The sequence below is a fragment of the Eucyclogobius newberryi genome, unplaced genomic scaffold, assembly GCF_026437365.1.
Source record: "Eucyclogobius newberryi isolate DKJ021-1_F unplaced genomic scaffold, fEucNew1.0.hap1 SCAF_5, whole genome shotgun sequence".
NCBI lineage: Eukaryota > Metazoa > Chordata > Actinopteri > Gobiiformes > Gobiidae > Eucyclogobius > Eucyclogobius newberryi.
The window spans coordinates 21,072,526-21,088,365 of NW_027316167.1; the positions used below are offsets into that span (position 1 = coordinate 21,072,526).

The 15,840-nt window shown below is 39.2% G+C and overlaps 2 protein-coding genes across 2 annotated transcripts; both read left to right on the forward strand.

The window, feature by feature from the left end:
- Positions 1-5,337: 5,337 nt before the first annotated feature.
- On the forward strand, positions 5,338-8,412 carry eif3m (eukaryotic translation initiation factor 3, subunit M). The gene is made up of 11 exons (XM_072464936.1): positions 5,338-5,470; positions 5,746-5,878; positions 5,969-6,107; positions 6,181-6,304; positions 6,396-6,490; positions 6,622-6,705; positions 6,777-6,876; positions 7,311-7,392; positions 7,791-7,934; positions 8,040-8,100; positions 8,186-8,412. The coding sequence occupies exons 1-11, from the start codon at positions 5,429-5,431 to the stop codon at positions 8,307-8,309; spliced, it is 1,128 nt and encodes a 375-aa protein (XP_072321037.1). The 5' UTR covers positions 5,338-5,428; the 3' UTR covers positions 8,310-8,412.
- A 5,159-nt stretch (positions 8,413-13,571) lies between these two features.
- On the forward strand, positions 13,572-15,735 carry prrg4 (proline rich Gla (G-carboxyglutamic acid) 4 (transmembrane)). Its single transcript, XM_072464937.1, has 6 exons — positions 13,572-13,713; positions 13,805-13,968; positions 14,047-14,074; positions 14,339-14,480; positions 15,084-15,269; positions 15,341-15,735. The coding sequence occupies exons 1-6, from the start codon at positions 13,635-13,637 to the stop codon at positions 15,366-15,368; spliced, it is 627 nt and encodes a 208-aa protein (XP_072321038.1). The 5' UTR covers positions 13,572-13,634; the 3' UTR covers positions 15,369-15,735.
- Positions 15,736-15,840: the final 105 nt, after the last annotated feature.

A 15,840-nucleotide genomic window follows, 5' to 3' on the forward strand; every position in this document is an offset into this window, starting at 1 on the left:
ATATACATATTTGTATTTTCTTTGATTACTAGGCCTATATCTATGACCAGTTTTATGTCAACTTTACATAAACTAATTGTTTTTATCATCACAATGTATCATTCAAACATGAATCACACAATTTCTGAGATATGCCATACCCAAAATAGACATTCTTTCAGAATTATGTAACATTTTTACTGAAAGGAAACTTAAAAAAAGAAATGTACATCGCATACACTATATGGCAGCACTAAAATGAGGCACTAATAGTACACTTTCAGCTTTGCCAAAAGTAATATTATCAGCTAGACATTGATTTACAAAATCAATGGTGAGGCGGTAACAGTGAAATGAAGATAGCACAAGTATGTTTTATAATTTTAATTCTTATCATAATCATATACATATTATATTATAATTATAGTAATTATAATTAATTGTTGTAGACAATTTACATTTGTATAAATTATAAGAAATAAAATAAAACAAAACAAAATTCACAGCCTACAACAGACTGAGGCACAAAGACAGTTTGCACCCCCAGTGTTGTAAAAAGATTCATCAAAGGTGACAGACCCAGCAGAAAACTATTCTCCTTTAGTCACTACATGACGAATGGCAGCCCCAAAGACGGCCATTCCTCAATCTCAGGGTTTAACTCGGGGTTTAAAACAACACTAGTGCAGGGCAGAAGGGAAATGGTCAACACTGTCTGTGACCCCTAACAGGAATCACAGCGAGAGCTCTGAGTAAGAGGCAATATGAGAAGGGTTGTATCTGACAGGAATATGCATGTTACGCAATGATAGTTTCAATGAAAATCACTTTTACAGAAGTGCTGCTAGTGACATGTTGCTACAGCAAACACAAATAATGCTGTCCCTTTGCCAAAGACAGTGGGTTAGCTCTGAATAGATACTTCAAAGAATAAAAGTCCACAATAATGTAGAGCTATGTTTTAACTTAACTGTGATGTTTGTGCAAACTGGGTCTGATACTTGCAAGCTGTATGAATATACATTTAGAGCCATGACAGCATGGGTGTATAGGTACAATAAGAAATATATTTAAAAGGTATTTTACTCCTACTTAACACAATTCACTGCAGCAACTCTTCATTGGCGCCTTGTGACTTTTAGTATTAAGTTTAAAATGATGTTTTTAAAAGCCAACATGGATTGGCTCCACCTTTGGTCAAACTCTTACAGCCGCACATGCTCAGTAGAAGCCTGAGGTCAGCGGACCTCTGTCCTCTCTTTGTCTCTCGGGCCAGACTGAGAAGAGGAGGAGCATTCTCTGTGGCAGCGCCCAAACTTCCTCTCTTTGCACGTCCGAGCTGCACAGAGCACTTTAAATTAAGACTACTAAAAACCTGCTGTTATACGGTGGCATTTGACACAAACTAAGCAAGCATCTTTTCTTGGTAAAGTTCACTGTTGATGTTGAGTAATATTGTTCAACCATATGTGTTATTTGTAAATGTGCTATAGAAATAATGTTCGACAATTCACAATTTTGGGGTAATTTAATTGCAGCATAAAAGTAACAATTTTGGGTTGTTTTATCTTTCTATCTTTTCCTCATTTCACCTTTATTCAGACATCAATCACAGACACTGTTATGTTGGTTTTGTAATGTTACAAACTTAACTTCAGAAAACAAGAAAGAAAAAGTATAGGCAGTCAGTTTAAACAATCACAACATTTATATATAGTTTTACAATACTTCCACATAAGCATCAAAATCATAGTATTATATCTAATTCCACTAAACACTTCTCCATTCTTCCTCAGCTTGTGTCATGTGGATGATCAATGTAAAAAAAATGTTAGTCAATGCTTATGAATTTAGCTGAAAAAGCATGTCTCATCCCCACAGGTGCTTCTTTGTCAGTATCAAGGCCGGCTTTATCAAGTCTTTACGGTAAACCACAGCCTTTTCCAGGGGTCACGCCCTGAGGCAGCTGAGTGTGAGCAGTCATCACAAAACACTGCACATATCTAAAAAGTGGTTATGGTCTGTTGTCAGCCTGGTGCCTCATTCAAGGGAAGATGGTGTTGAGATGACAGTAAAATGTAGGACATGGGACAATTGATGTTACCGAAATCACTGCTTACAGTAAATAAGAGGAAGGCCACTTTCAGGCAACGTTCTCAATCATAAAGAAAGGCTATATTTAGGAGACTAGGAGGCACAGAAATATTCTCTACCACTGACATATTCAAGGTAAACAAAACAGGTCAGCTTTAATACTGTATAATGAACAGAAAAAAAGCTTTTTAAACGTCCAGTTTGATATATATTTCTTTATATTATCTATCCCCATTGACAACTACATTATCAAGAAGGCCTCATAACTTACAACTGTAGTAACCCCCCAGAAGCGTCATAATTTCCATGAAAACAGTGGTCTTTTCGTCCACTGCAGCCTTTCAATTTAAACAGAGCGCAAACACTCTCCAGAAAGGGATTATTGACCTCAGATAGCTCCACGCCAAAGATTCAAACTGACTCTGACTGATTGCTGCCGTCTTTGGTGTGATAGGACAGTGCTCATTAAGTGATATGGTAAGATAACAGTGGAATTTACACAAAGACTTATTTTGTTAAGAGCAAGTCAATATGTGACTACAATTTTGAAAGTTGCAGCATAAAAAAACAGTTACAGCCAAGATACAGACCTGCTGCATCGCTCAGTGAGAAAAGCATGAGGGACACTCATGGGCTCAGGGCTCGACAAACCTTTAAGTTGTGGTTGGAGGCACGAATCAGACCATTTTTTGATTGTCGTGCCATATTTTGCTGCATATGAAAGAGCAAAAATACATTTTTTATGCCCATTCTGCTCAATTTCTTTGACCACTTAATCGGTTGCTCTAAAAGATTATTATTGGTTATTTAACCATAACCACCAGGTTGATATCCTTTTCAGAAAATTATCAGTAATAAACATGAGCCATCATAAAAAAAAAAAAAAATTCCCCCAATGTTCAGAATCAGAAATTATTGTGAACAAACTTCACAATCACTTTGGTATTACAACATAGAAACGGGACTAATTAAATTGTGAAACATAAAACATGGTCAAATAAAAGCCATACAATATTATATAAAAAAATAACCTGGACTAAAATATTCTCCAAAACATCTTAGATATTATAAAGTGAATACAGATTATACAATAATGATGAGGTGGCCAGAATGTATTATCTTTCCATGCACAATTTCTGATGAACTCACATTACGGTATCGCAAGCCTTATTTTTTTGCAAACTATGTCCTTTTAATTTAGCAGCTCATTGAGTGACCACTGATTAAGTAATTACCACCTGCTTAGCTGGACAGATCCCCAGCTATTTCACTATGGAATAGACTTTAATGCCATTAGACTACATTCATTTTGGGCCAACAATACCAAGACATATAATTTTGAATAGAAACACAATTAGGCCAAGGAGATTCTTCATTTGAAGCTTATTTAGATCAAATTGATGGTGTTGAATGAGCTTCATCTCCAAACTAAGTTATTTTTGCTTACTTGTTTTTTCCCCCCTTTGTGGTTGAACGCTTGCAGAGGCCAAATGTGGTTCTAAGTAATTAACAAGCTATTCTGTCCACCTTTCCTTGGAGGAAAGTTACTCATGCAATGCCTCTTGACAAGGTCACTGCCTGATAGATGAGGCTGAGCAAGGGGATTTTTCAGAGATTGTGAAGGCAAGCAGAACTGTGGGAACCAGACAATTAGTGGGTGGACGGTAGGCGGCCATGTTGGATGATGAGCATGAGGATGGTTTACATGGATACTTACCACTTGGAGGCTGGACAGAGAAGGCTACACCTGGGCTCAAACCCTTAACGCTGCCCATTCATCATTGAGATGGCCGACCAGGCAATGTGCCAGGAGTTTTGGGAGAATGTTGTATGTGAAATGAAACAGACATCAGGTCACTGCAAATAATGACTGCGAAGACATCTCCTAATCTTAAGTGTGTTCATTTGTCATTAAGAAGAGTGAGAGTGAAATAAAAAAGTGTGCATTTAGGATCATAGGATCTCTATGTATGGGTTTCAGCTTATGTTTATAGGTGATATTTCATATTATACATGTAGGCCTATTCATTTCTAAAGTAAATTCTGCAAAAGTAAAAAATAGCCTGTATCTAAACAATTGGCGCTTAAGATTACTTATAAAGGTTCACTGTACGTTCTGCTTTTAAAACCTTGTCCTTCACTCCCACTCAACACAATGTGACTTAAAACAAACCTTTTAAGATATGCACCTGGATCTTCAAAGCATTTACAACTATTATTGCGACTTGAAATACACCAGGCAACAGTTGTTAATCAGATAATGAAATTCCAAGTGCACTTGCGGGGAACTGGTTATAAATTCTCTACCTTGACAGCACATAAGAGCAGGGAGAAAGAGTGAGATGTGGTACCAGGCACTTGCCTTCCCAATGACACGTCATACACTTGGTATGGTGTTACTCTATCAACTTTGTCTCCTTTAGTGGGAAAAATATTGCTTCATACAGTGGGCTATTGTTATGATTCTTTATTCTGAAATCCAACACAAATATGGGCTTCTCTAAATAGGCCTAAAAGAAACTGGGATAGCTAAACTAACAAAATGGCTAGTAACCCTAGCCCTAGTTTTCAAATCACAACCAGGTGTGAATATAATTGTTTTGAACCTAGCCTCAAACTTAAACTTTGCCATTATAAAAGACTGCATAGGACCTGCTCATAAAATGTCTCCACAGGTCAATGGGGCAGTGGATGAGCAGTTCTCTTGACAGACTTGTAGGATGAAAACCTCTTTATCAGAGCTTCCTAGGTGGTCTACACAGATGGTCCATCAGATAACCTCTCCTCCTGAGGTCAGGGACCCATCTAGACTAGCCTACAACTTTTATCAATGGCATTTATCTATTTATTTAGGATGCATGCTATGGGTGATAAATAAATACAAAATAAAAAAAATAAAGCATGCCGGTTGAAAGCTGTAACTAATCCGTAACACGCGGGAAACAAGCATACTAACTTAATTTTAAGGTATGTTCTCATAATTTAACAATGGTCCCTTTCCCAGTTTGGATTATGTACATCTGGCAAAGGAAACTCAGGATGCACTGTAACTATAGATAACCTGTTTAAATATGGTTAGAAACAGTCACGTGACTGCAAGCAGCCAGTTTAAATGCCAATCAAAGATAAACAGACTAGAGTATCAAGTGATGAACAAGCAAACAGAAAAACTCTTGACTGATCTTGATCATAATAGATCCATGATCTTGATCCAATAGATCTGTCTTAAACAAGACTACTTTCGCTTTAACACCATGACCCGGAAGTGGAAGTCGGGCTCTGGCGTTTCCTTTCCGCTCTTCTCTCAGTCGCGGTGAGCGTGGACTTCATCGCTGAAGATCTCAGAGACTCCAAAATGAGCGTCCCCGCGTTTATTGACATCACAGAAGAGGATCAGGTACGACAGAGTCATTACAAATCACGTTAGTTTATTACATTTTGAGTTTGGCTCGCTTTCTGTGACAATAGTTCAACACGGTTAGCAGGCTAACAGCCGAGCAGCTGTGCGAGGCTAATGCCGTGGAGCTAATGAAGACCAGTATGTTGTTGTTGCTGCATATTACAACCATACAACATTTAAATCGCGTTTTGGTTCTAATTACTTATTTTGTAATTTAATAATATTACTTTGCGTGTGTTGTGTAATAATACAAGTTTATTTGGCTGGTTCAGGCCTCGGAGCTGAGAGCTTACATCAAAGCTAAAGGAGCAGACATCTCTGAGGAGAATTCTGAAGGTGGGCTTCACGTAGATCTTGCTCAGATTATTGAAGCATGTGATGTCTGCCTCAAGGATGATGACAAAGGTATTTATCATTCTGTTGCACGTTGTACTTTTATATCCAGAAAATAATTCTGAATATTTCTTGTGCATTACTTTTATTTTCATTGAGCAGATGTGGAGAGTGTCATGAATAGCATTGTGTCTTTGCTGTTGATCCTGGAGACGGAGAAGCAAGAAGCTCTCATTGAGAGTCTCTGTGAGAAACTGGTCAAGTTTCGTGAAGGAGAGAGACCCTCCCTGAGGATGCAGCTGTAAGTCACAGTGTTGTTCATTTTTATGCTCCTGAAATATTTAGCAGTTTGACTGACCTTGTGCTTTGATCAGTTTAAGTAACCTGTTTCACGGAATGGACGAGAACACTCCAGTGAGGTACACAGTCTTTTGTAGCCTCATTAAAGTGGCGGCAACATGCAATGCCATTGCATTTATTCCCACAGACCTTGATCAGGTGAGAAAACTATTTAACAATCCATTACTCTAGTGTATATAGCTATACATTGCTATTGAAATGTAAAGCATTGTTATTCTGCCACCTACAGGTGCGTAAGTGGATTATTGACTGGAACTTGGACACAGAGAAGAAGCACATACTCTTAAGGCTGGTGTATGAAGCACTCGTAGACTGCAAAAAAAGGTCTACTTTAAAACTGCATTGTTTTTTCAGTTATGTGCTTATTCTTTTACATTTTGTCATGTTTACTATCGTCTTAATTATGATTTCTATGCTTCTTTAATTGAGGCAACTGTTTTGTGGATTTTTTGCAGTGAGGCTGCAGCTAAAGTTATGGTTGAGCTGCTGGGAAGTTACACGGAAGACAACGCTTCACAAGCACGTGTTGATGCCCACAGGTAGTGGCATTATGTATCATTGGCTTATTGTAAAACAAAACTGTGGGTTTGAACGCTTTTATATATTTTAGGTGTATTGTACGTGCACTCAAAGACCCTAGCACTTACCTTTTTGACCACCTCCTCACTCTGAAACCTGTGCGCTTCCTGGAAGGTGAACTTATTCATGATGTAAGTACTTTAAAATACATATTTAAGTGTAAAATAGTTGGATTGACTGATTATAGTAGTTGAGTAGCATTAAAATAATGAGGTTATATTAAATAAATTAAAGCACAATTTAACTATTTAAGGAGCTTTAATTAATTTTATACCCTGTGATGAGATGGCCCCTGTCCAGGATGTGCCCCGCCTTAGGCCCATAGTCACTGGGATAGGCTCCAGTCACTCGCGACCCCAAACTGGAACAAGCAGCAGAAAATGAACGAATTAATTTATAAATTCGACACAGACCTAAATGACTCAAATTTGTGTTTTATAACCTCTAATGTGGATTCAAATGTGGTTTTAATAAAGCCCACATGTGTTGGTGTGATCATGCAGTTTGTAATGTTAGAAATGTGAGGAATTGTATCAAATAACTTTTTAAACTACTGTCTTTTCAGCTGTTAACCATTTTTGTAAGCGCGAAATTGGTGGCATACGTCAAGTTTTACCAGAGTAACAAAGACTTCATTGAATCTCTTGGTATGTATGACATAATCTTACTACAAATGTCACTAGTAATTGTTTTAATAAGATACAATTGGTATGCCATATCTCTCATAGCACCAGAAACACCGTTATAACAAATGTATAATATACCATGTTGTATCATTGTTATAAATTATAATCGCAGTTTTTGTGCTGATCCACTGGAATGTGCACGTGTCAGCACAGCCCTTTGAAAAGCATGGTTGTAATTACAAGCTTGTGTGGGATGGACCGCAAAAACAGACCTATGTAGGATCATGTTGGTCTTAATGAGTAGAGCTTTTCCTAGTCACGTGAGGTTAAATTAATAAAAAGGGAAACTCCCAAGGTCAAGAGCAATAGACTGTGAACTGTTTTCTGTGTATAACGACCCTTGAATGTTTACCTCCCAGGACTGTCCCATGAGCAAAACATGTCCAAGATGCGTCTGCTAACATTTATGGGCATGGCAGCAGAGTTCAAAGAGATCCTATTTGACAACATGCAACAGGAGCTGCAGATCGGGGCTGATGATGTCGAAGCATTTGTCATTGATGGTACAAGAATTCTCTATTATGTTTAGTTTATGCCCTTAGAAACACTGCAACTCATCTATATTCCTAGCTCTCAGGTTATTAAAACATGTTCCTTGATTTTCCTAGCTGTTCGGACCAAGATGGTTTATTGCAAAATTGATCAAACGCAGCGTAAAGTGGTTGTGAGGTATGTTTCTTCATCATCCACATGTATTATGTATTTCATAATATGGACTTGTCTTTGTTTATGCCTTTTTTCCCTACTGTTTCAGCCACAGCACACATCGCACCTTTGGGAAACAGCAGTGGCAGCAGCTGTACGACAGTTTATCCTCCTGGAAGGGTAATCTCGCCAGCGTGAAGACCAGTCTACAGGGCTTGTCACCCTCGGCCTAATTCAGGACTCATAGAAACGGCAACACATTCGATTCATCCCTCATCTGCTTTCTGACCTATCACGTTTTTTTATTCATCAATAAAAATAAAATCAATCTTTCAATTGTTTGAGTTATTTGGGATTTCCTAAAGTGGAAGAAATGTACAGCTTTTTATAGGACTTATTCCCACCACTTTGTAACTCATGGTTTTACAGGGTAGTATTTTATTTAAAGCCCCACCACCAGAACATTTACTCAAATACGCTTTTATTCAATTAGATGCTTTTATTTTCCTTTGTTTAGCTGAAATCGGTGGGGCTTTAGACTAGTTTACATTTTATAGATAAAATGACCCTCAAAACAGTCCCAAATGTAACATTTTGTAACACTATTGCATTTCAATGTTTTTCTATTATGTTTTCGTCTATTCTGGGGGATGAATTCTGTTCATGTTTTACATTCAGTACAAATTAATTATAATAATAATTATACAATTTTATAATGTTAAATTTATTTAAGCTCCCCTTATCTGCCTATATCATGACTGCACCATCAGCAGGCTTGTGGTTAAGACTTGAAGAAATAAGCAATTATTGTGATGTAATGTGATGTATCAAGGCTTGGGCTTTAAGAACATGTATCTTGGTTGGAGTTAATTTGACTCAAGTAAAATGATTTACCAATTGTACGGGATATTATTTTGAAATTCAAATGAAATGTCAGATTTGTGCCATATTTGCCGCCAATGCACGAGTTCATCAGATCTGGGAGGCCAAGCAAGGCCAGTCCTGGTTTGTACATGGATGGAAGAACAGGGGGAACACCAGGTGCCACAGTGGGACGGCTGTGGCTCTTAAGACCCTCCCCCCATATTGTGAATGAATACAGATTTGTTAATCTGCATTCATACACATTCATGTGTCTGTCACTCCACCAGGGCAGCTGTGGCTACAATAGAGGTATGAATAATACAATGTAAAGTGGTTTGAGAGTTCAAAAAGTGTGCTATATATGCGTTTTATTTTTCTTTGGTGTTTTATGGCGGTTGGTAATGTTGCATTAACGCCACCTACTGCAATTGTACATCTTAGATTTTATTATTTTCGACTGTACCAGAGCTGTGCTCTCCGCCAGCCAAATACATGATTATAAAAGCATTATAGGATTATTTTCATTGAAGAATCCTTCTTCTTTTGTGTTTTATGGCGGTTGGTATCCAAGTGTTACATTACCGTCAGACTTTAGACCGCCTATACTTCAGACTTTATCCTTCAGACTTATTCTGAACGGTAACCACCGTGAAGTACCAAGGAAGAAGAGTCAGCTCTGGAATAAAGTCTATAAAATAAAGTCTTTGGATACCAACTGCCATAAAACACCATAGAAGAAGAAGTAGAAGTATTCACAGTTGAATCAGTTTTCTCTTGCTAGATATACATTTTTGCTAGGTATATTCAACCACATGCAAAGCCAACTTCAGGAGGTAGTACAGTGTGTAGGGGGCATGAGGTTTGGGGGTCTGTGTTAAAGTTATGGAGAAATCAGCACAAACTGACAAAGTGCAGATCACTGATTGCACGCTGCAGACCTGCATCCACCCTCCTGCGGCGGTTTGACTTACAAGCTGTAATTCCTCTTGAAAGCTGTATAATGTTGATTTCAACATCACTCATCAATGTAACCATTTTCATAAAACATTGTTGTTTTGATGCATTGTTTTTAAAGATCTGTGTAGCCTCAGGCTCACCTTTGCCATCTTGTCCATAGGGATTTAGGTCTCCAGTTGTTATCAGGGGAGTAAATCACTAAACACGTCAAGAGCACAGCCTCATCACAGCCACCTGAGAAGCACAGAGCAGACGGGCAAAGGCATCACACGCTCAAAAGTATTCACATGCTCTTTTTGTTTATTAATACTTTATTAAGTATGGTATGAAACAAGTAGAGGATAATGGGATAGACTTTTATTGTTTTTGACCATCTTCAAAATATAGACAAAGGCTCAAATTACGTATGTTGTATTTATTTTATTACTAACGTCAAACTTTTTTTTAAAAACTTTATAAATCAACATTCTCACAGAGTATCCGAAGATGTTACTAAGAGAAAAGCTCCGACTGCCCTTCAAGTAGCATAGGTTAGACAGTGTTTGGTTGTGCTTTATCTCCTTTACTAAAGCCAGAGGGCAAAGTCTGCATTAGTTACATGTTCCACAGTGTGTGTGGCATTAAACCCAGGCCATCCATCTGGAGTCAGAAGCAAGCGGCAGATCCCATACTGCCCTCTTAATGGTTTAAGCCAGAGGTTTCCAAACTTTTCAGGCCGGGACCCCCAAAATAATTATTAAACAGACTCGGGACCCCCACAGCAAAATTAAATATATGTTAGAATTTCAAGAATAAAATAATTGTATTTATTTTAGTAGTTTATTGCGTTATCCAACCCAACTTCACTAAAACTGACGGTGTTCAAAAAATTCTAACATGCATCTAAAATCACAACTGAACATGTTTCGCCAGTGTCTTGCAGACCTGCAGAAAGAGTGGTTCTCAGTCTCTGGCCAGGACAGGCCATGGCTCATGTGAAAGTTCAGAACCTCCAAAATTCCCTCACTGGGCTGCAGAGGCTGCACTGGCACTGATTCAGGATTGGTGCAACTTAGTGCCTAAGCACTTAAAGTTGCACCTTTCAGACCAGAGAGTCATCTCAGAACTGTGGGGCTCATCTTGCTTTCTGATTGGATAAAAAAAATTTTGTTGGATAATTCTTTGAGAACCAAAACACAAAATGACAACATAAATGATTTGGATACCATGTCCAATGTCTTTGCAATCAAAAACAAACAAATCAGTATTACAACTGTTATCAATAAAAAACTATATTTGATTTGAGCCTGTTCATCCAGGGCCGGCCCAGCCTATAAGCGAACTAAGCAGCCGCGTAGGGCCCCGAGGCGTTAATAGGGCCCCCAATCTGGCAACCCGTCTTATGCGAAGTGCAAGCGCAGCGTGCGCCACTAGTGTAGTAGCGCTGCTGGCGCGGCAGCGCACACAGCGGTAACATATAACGCACAAACCGCATTTATTTGTAATGACAATCTGGCAACCAAGGCACCAGACCTGCGCTGATTGGGCAACTTCATTGTGCGCGAGGAGAACGAGAGCTAAACATAAACACAACACAACGTGGTCCTCATGTCCAGAGGAATATATCTCCTGGTGCCGAAAAACGAAAGAAGAAACTTCTTGACGATGTAAAGAAACTGCAAACTCAACAACACTCTCCAGGTATTGAACTTCTCTTACAAAGAGACGGTTAATGCTGCTGTTTGAAACAACACGATTCTGTCACGTTAGTTCGCTCAGGCTGGAGGAGACGAGAGCTCTGCACCGCGCATAATAATATGTCTGAATGAAAGATAATAAGCTTAACATTTACACCAGCCCGGGAGTGTCAGCTCCAGGTGAGGCCGGTGAGGGGCGTCTATGCCCCGGGTCACTAAGAGGCGGAGATCCGGTCCGGACGAGCGCCGTCTCGTCCAGAACCTCTGACGTGAGACTTTGGAGTGAACAGTGTGCGGCCCCTGTCCTGGGCCCCTGTCCCGGGCCCCTGAGCAGCCTCAGTCAGAGATGAGCGGGTTTGAGTTTGCGTCCCTCTCTCTCACATCACCATGTGTGAGATCAATCGTGACTCGTGATGTCTGTTTTACTTTGACTTCTTAACGTGCAATAAGAGGAATGTAAAGGTTTATGCACTAAGGTCCATCAGCCAATCACATCGCAGCATTGTTTCATGCAGGAGTCCAGTGTGTGATGTTCAGATCAGAACAAACATGACATTACATTTATTTAAAAAGCATCATTAGACTATTTGTTATAAATCATAATAAATTGATAGTGAAAAATAACCAGACATATTATGATTACGTCTGTCATAGAATAATACTATATATTTTTATATAAAAGTGGCAAAGTTGCAGAAACGCAGTCTCTTCACTATAGCGAGGTTTAGACCTTCACTTCTAGTTCTGTTCATTCTCTGGGAATAACATGTTTGCACTGTGCAGCTTTATGAGTGTTATCAAGCAATGCTTATGCCATTTGTTTAATTTAACATAACTTGTTTTGTCACTTTGGCAAGAAGGAACAGTTGGGAGCTGTAAAAGATAAATTAGTAAGGATAACTATTACTTTTACATTTTCAGTTAAAATGAATAAATTTGACCATAATTATTTTTCATAGCCAATATTGTATTGAGTAATTAAGTACACTAATGTATTAATAACTGGCTTTAGTCATTTTCTCCTGGCACAGTTTCATCACATCATCATTTTATAACATTACAACCTCAACATTTTACTCTTACTTTAGCCGGCTGGACCACATTAAAATGCACCAGAAGACCCAAAAAAGGTCTGAAAATTTCAGGGGGAGGGCCCCCAGGCCACCCCTGTTCATTAATTTAAACTAATGTTCTAATGTGGCTGTAGACCCTTAACGCCCCCAAATACGCCCAAAAACATATCTGGGACGTGTGTTATTTGTACAGGGAGTAGAGGTGATGTCAGCGGAATACCAAGTTGCATTGTGGGATTTAAGTTATCAATATTTGAGCTTGTGAGGTGTTGAGAATAAACTAACTGGCAAACGGATGCCCTGGAGTTTTGGTGCGCTTTGTTTGCGTTGAAGAAAGTTCCCATATGTGAATTGTTTACTGACAATGGCAATAAAACTGATTCTGATGACGTGGTGAGGGGCCCCCAAAAATGTTTTCTGAAGGCTTGGGCCGGCCCTGTGTTCATCGTATCAGGGGAAACAGATAGGTGTTTATAATCCTGCATGTTGCGTGTCATTGTAAACAGCCATGAACAAGCCCCTTGGAACAAGCCCACAGCCCTGTCACACATGATGGCGCCATCTAGCGTCCATTTCCCGCACGCCGCTCGTCAGGCGCCAGGTGTGTGATCGATTGGTCAGGTCTGAGCGCAGGTGGTTTTGGAGGAGCGACAATTGCAAAGGAGTAAACAGACTTTGGAGTGTACACATTTCCTGCCATCGCTGGAACTGCTCAATTCAAACTTCAACTCAACCAAATGACAAGTAGACATCGTTTTATCCACCCGGAAACATTTGGGGACTTTTAAAGTCGTGTAGTTGACTATTTTTGGGTGACGACTTTCGAGACACACCTACTAGTGTTGCGTCTGCTCGGAGACTCGACCAGTTTTGGTTTCTAAATTTTAGTGTAAAGTGTCGGAGGCTTCCCCCCCTTAGTGTAGATCTTTTATTACGGTGTAGTGAAAGTGAATGCCCCACCCGTGCGCAGGTGGACACAGACACGGCCATGTTAGCGGTTCTGGTCATAATATTACTGCTCTTGCCCTTTGGAGATCTGGGCTGTCTGCGGAGTTCATCCAAAGAAGGTAAACAGGTCTACATGCTGCTCTCTTTATTATAATATATTAACACGTACTATCTTTCCACGGTGTAACCTAATATCTGTTCCTGCTAAAGTGTTTGTAGATGAGGGGGCCGCAAACCTTTTCTTGGGTCGCCACCTTCTGTTGAATCGTTTTGACTTTGAAATCTTCGTCCCCGGAAACCTGGAGAGGGAGTGTTATGAAGAAATCTGTAACTATGAAGAGGCCAGAGAGGTCTTTGAGAACATCCCTGAAACTGTTGAGTGCCCATTCAAATTCCCTCGAAACAGAAACAAAAAACAAACACTGAGTAATCCTAACATTTTTGTGTTGCAGGACATTTTTTGGAAGATATACACTGAGGGTAGGACACAGTGTTTTAAAGACGTTGTCTTTGCTTGTAAATAAGAAATGTAAATAGTTTAAAACGTGTTTGGTTTAATCACTTAAAACAAGTCTGTTTTCTACAGTCTGTAAATGTTAATTATATCAGACAGAATAGATGACTAATGTTTCAGTTTGTGAATTAATTTACCAATTTAATTTTCGAGACACATTTGTAATGGACAGTGGGAGTCAGAAAGTCACAAACTTTGAATCTCATTGTATAATGTTGCCATGTCCACAGATAAGGGCCAGCGACCCAGCCGAGTGGATGTGACATCTCTCTTGATTGGTCTGATCGCTGCTGGTGTGGTTCTTGTCTTCGTGGCCCTCCTGGCGTGGTATTTCTGTAAGGGCAAATGCAAAGATGACATGAGCCGAGCCAGGTAAGTAACCGGACCGATCGTGTCTTTTTAAGACTTTTACAATATTCTGATGTTGCAATCACAATGTTGTCCTAATTTAAATGGGGGTGAGCAACATGGCCAAAAATGTATATTAACACATTTCGCATCCGCTTGCAGCTGATTAGAAAGTGAAATTGTGGAACTGCACAGAGTGAGTGAAGGGAGGCGAAGTCGAGAGAGACGGGGAAACAAAGCGGAAGAGCAGTTCAGCTCTGCTATTAATGCAACATTTAATCTCAATAATTATAAAAATGTTCCTTGCACAAAATAATATTGCTATATTGTACATCTCGATATATCGCCCAGTCCTAAGTTTAAACCTCATTGTCCCTCAAAGACCAGAAATGTGTTGCAGGCATACACAAAAAGAGGGTACAGGTGCTTTAACATTTTTACCCCATGAATAAGTTACACAATATAGAAAGTCCCACCGGATGACCTTATTGTTGCAAGCATTTCCTATAGTGCGACTTGACAATAAGAAGTGTCACTGTGAGAAAATGGTAGATGCTGAATGTGTCGGCCTGCCCAAAACAATACTTGAATTATTCATTTTTTACACTAACATTTTATTCTTCACAGTTCTATCCGAGTTCGCACAAGAAGGAGTAATGCATCAGTAATCATTCGGCAACTGGAGGAAGTGTCTTTGCAGCCTGCGACCCCTTTGGACCCTGAACAAGGCGCAGATGCCCCAGGTCTACCGTCATATGAGCAAGCTGTTGCAAGAAGTGGACAATATGATGCCCCACCACCACCGTATCCTGGGTATTTCTTAATTTTTTTTCATTTGCGCATTTGCAGTGAGTTCTATTACCAAGTCACGTTTTTGTCTATAGATCAAGACCTGGCAGTACAAGACGGTAACCAGAATATCCACTGATGTCATCGGCCGTTCCCCCACAAACCTCTGCACTATATTTCTCCTATTGTTTTTAATTTGTGCCATTTAGTCTATGATGATGCTCTACGATGGAAGTGGACATGATTCCATCTAATATTGACTTATTTAAAGGATCTTCCACACCTTCCATGTTTTAATATTGCTGCTTTTACTAAACGAAAATGAAGACAATATTGTTTAATAGTCTATTACTATATTAATGAAAACCAGTGTTTGTCCACGTTTATGGTATTTTTTGGAAGAAAAATGAAACTACTGCCGAGGGCAATTTTCTAATGAAGTATTGTTTTATTTGACCTCTTAACTTATGCTTTGCTTTAAACTTTTATTTTCCAAATGGAATAAGACTTGAAAAGCATTGACAGTTAATAACTTGTTTAAGTCAGATGAATTTTGCAAGTTTTATAAATTGTGTTGTGCCTTTTGTCATAAACC

What these genes read in the sequence shown, in the direction of transcription:
- eif3m (XM_072464936.1), top strand. Translation starts at nt 5,429, where the DNA reads ATGAGCGTCCCCGCGTTTATTGACATCACAGAAGAGGATCAG. An exon ending in CCCTCCCTGAGGATGCAGCT is followed by an intron (nt 6,108 to 6,180) that starts GTAAGTCACAGT and finishes TGCTTTGATCAG; the next exon opens with TTTAAGTAACCTGTTTCACG. An exon ending in CGAAGCATTTGTCATTGATG is followed by an intron (nt 7,935 to 8,039) that starts GTACAAGAATTC and finishes TGATTTTCCTAG; the next exon opens with CTGTTCGGACCAAGATGGTT.
- prrg4 (XM_072464937.1), top strand. Translation starts at nt 13,635, where the DNA reads ATGTTAGCGGTTCTGGTCATAATATTACTGCTCTTGCCCTTTGGAGAT. An exon ending in GATGACATGAGCCGAGCCAG is followed by an intron (nt 14,481 to 15,083) that starts GTAAGTAACCGG and finishes TATTCTTCACAG; the next exon opens with TTCTATCCGAGTTCGCACAA. An exon ending in CCACCACCACCGTATCCTGG is followed by an intron (nt 15,270 to 15,340) that starts GTATTTCTTAAT and finishes TTTTGTCTATAG; the next exon opens with ATCAAGACCTGGCAGTACAA.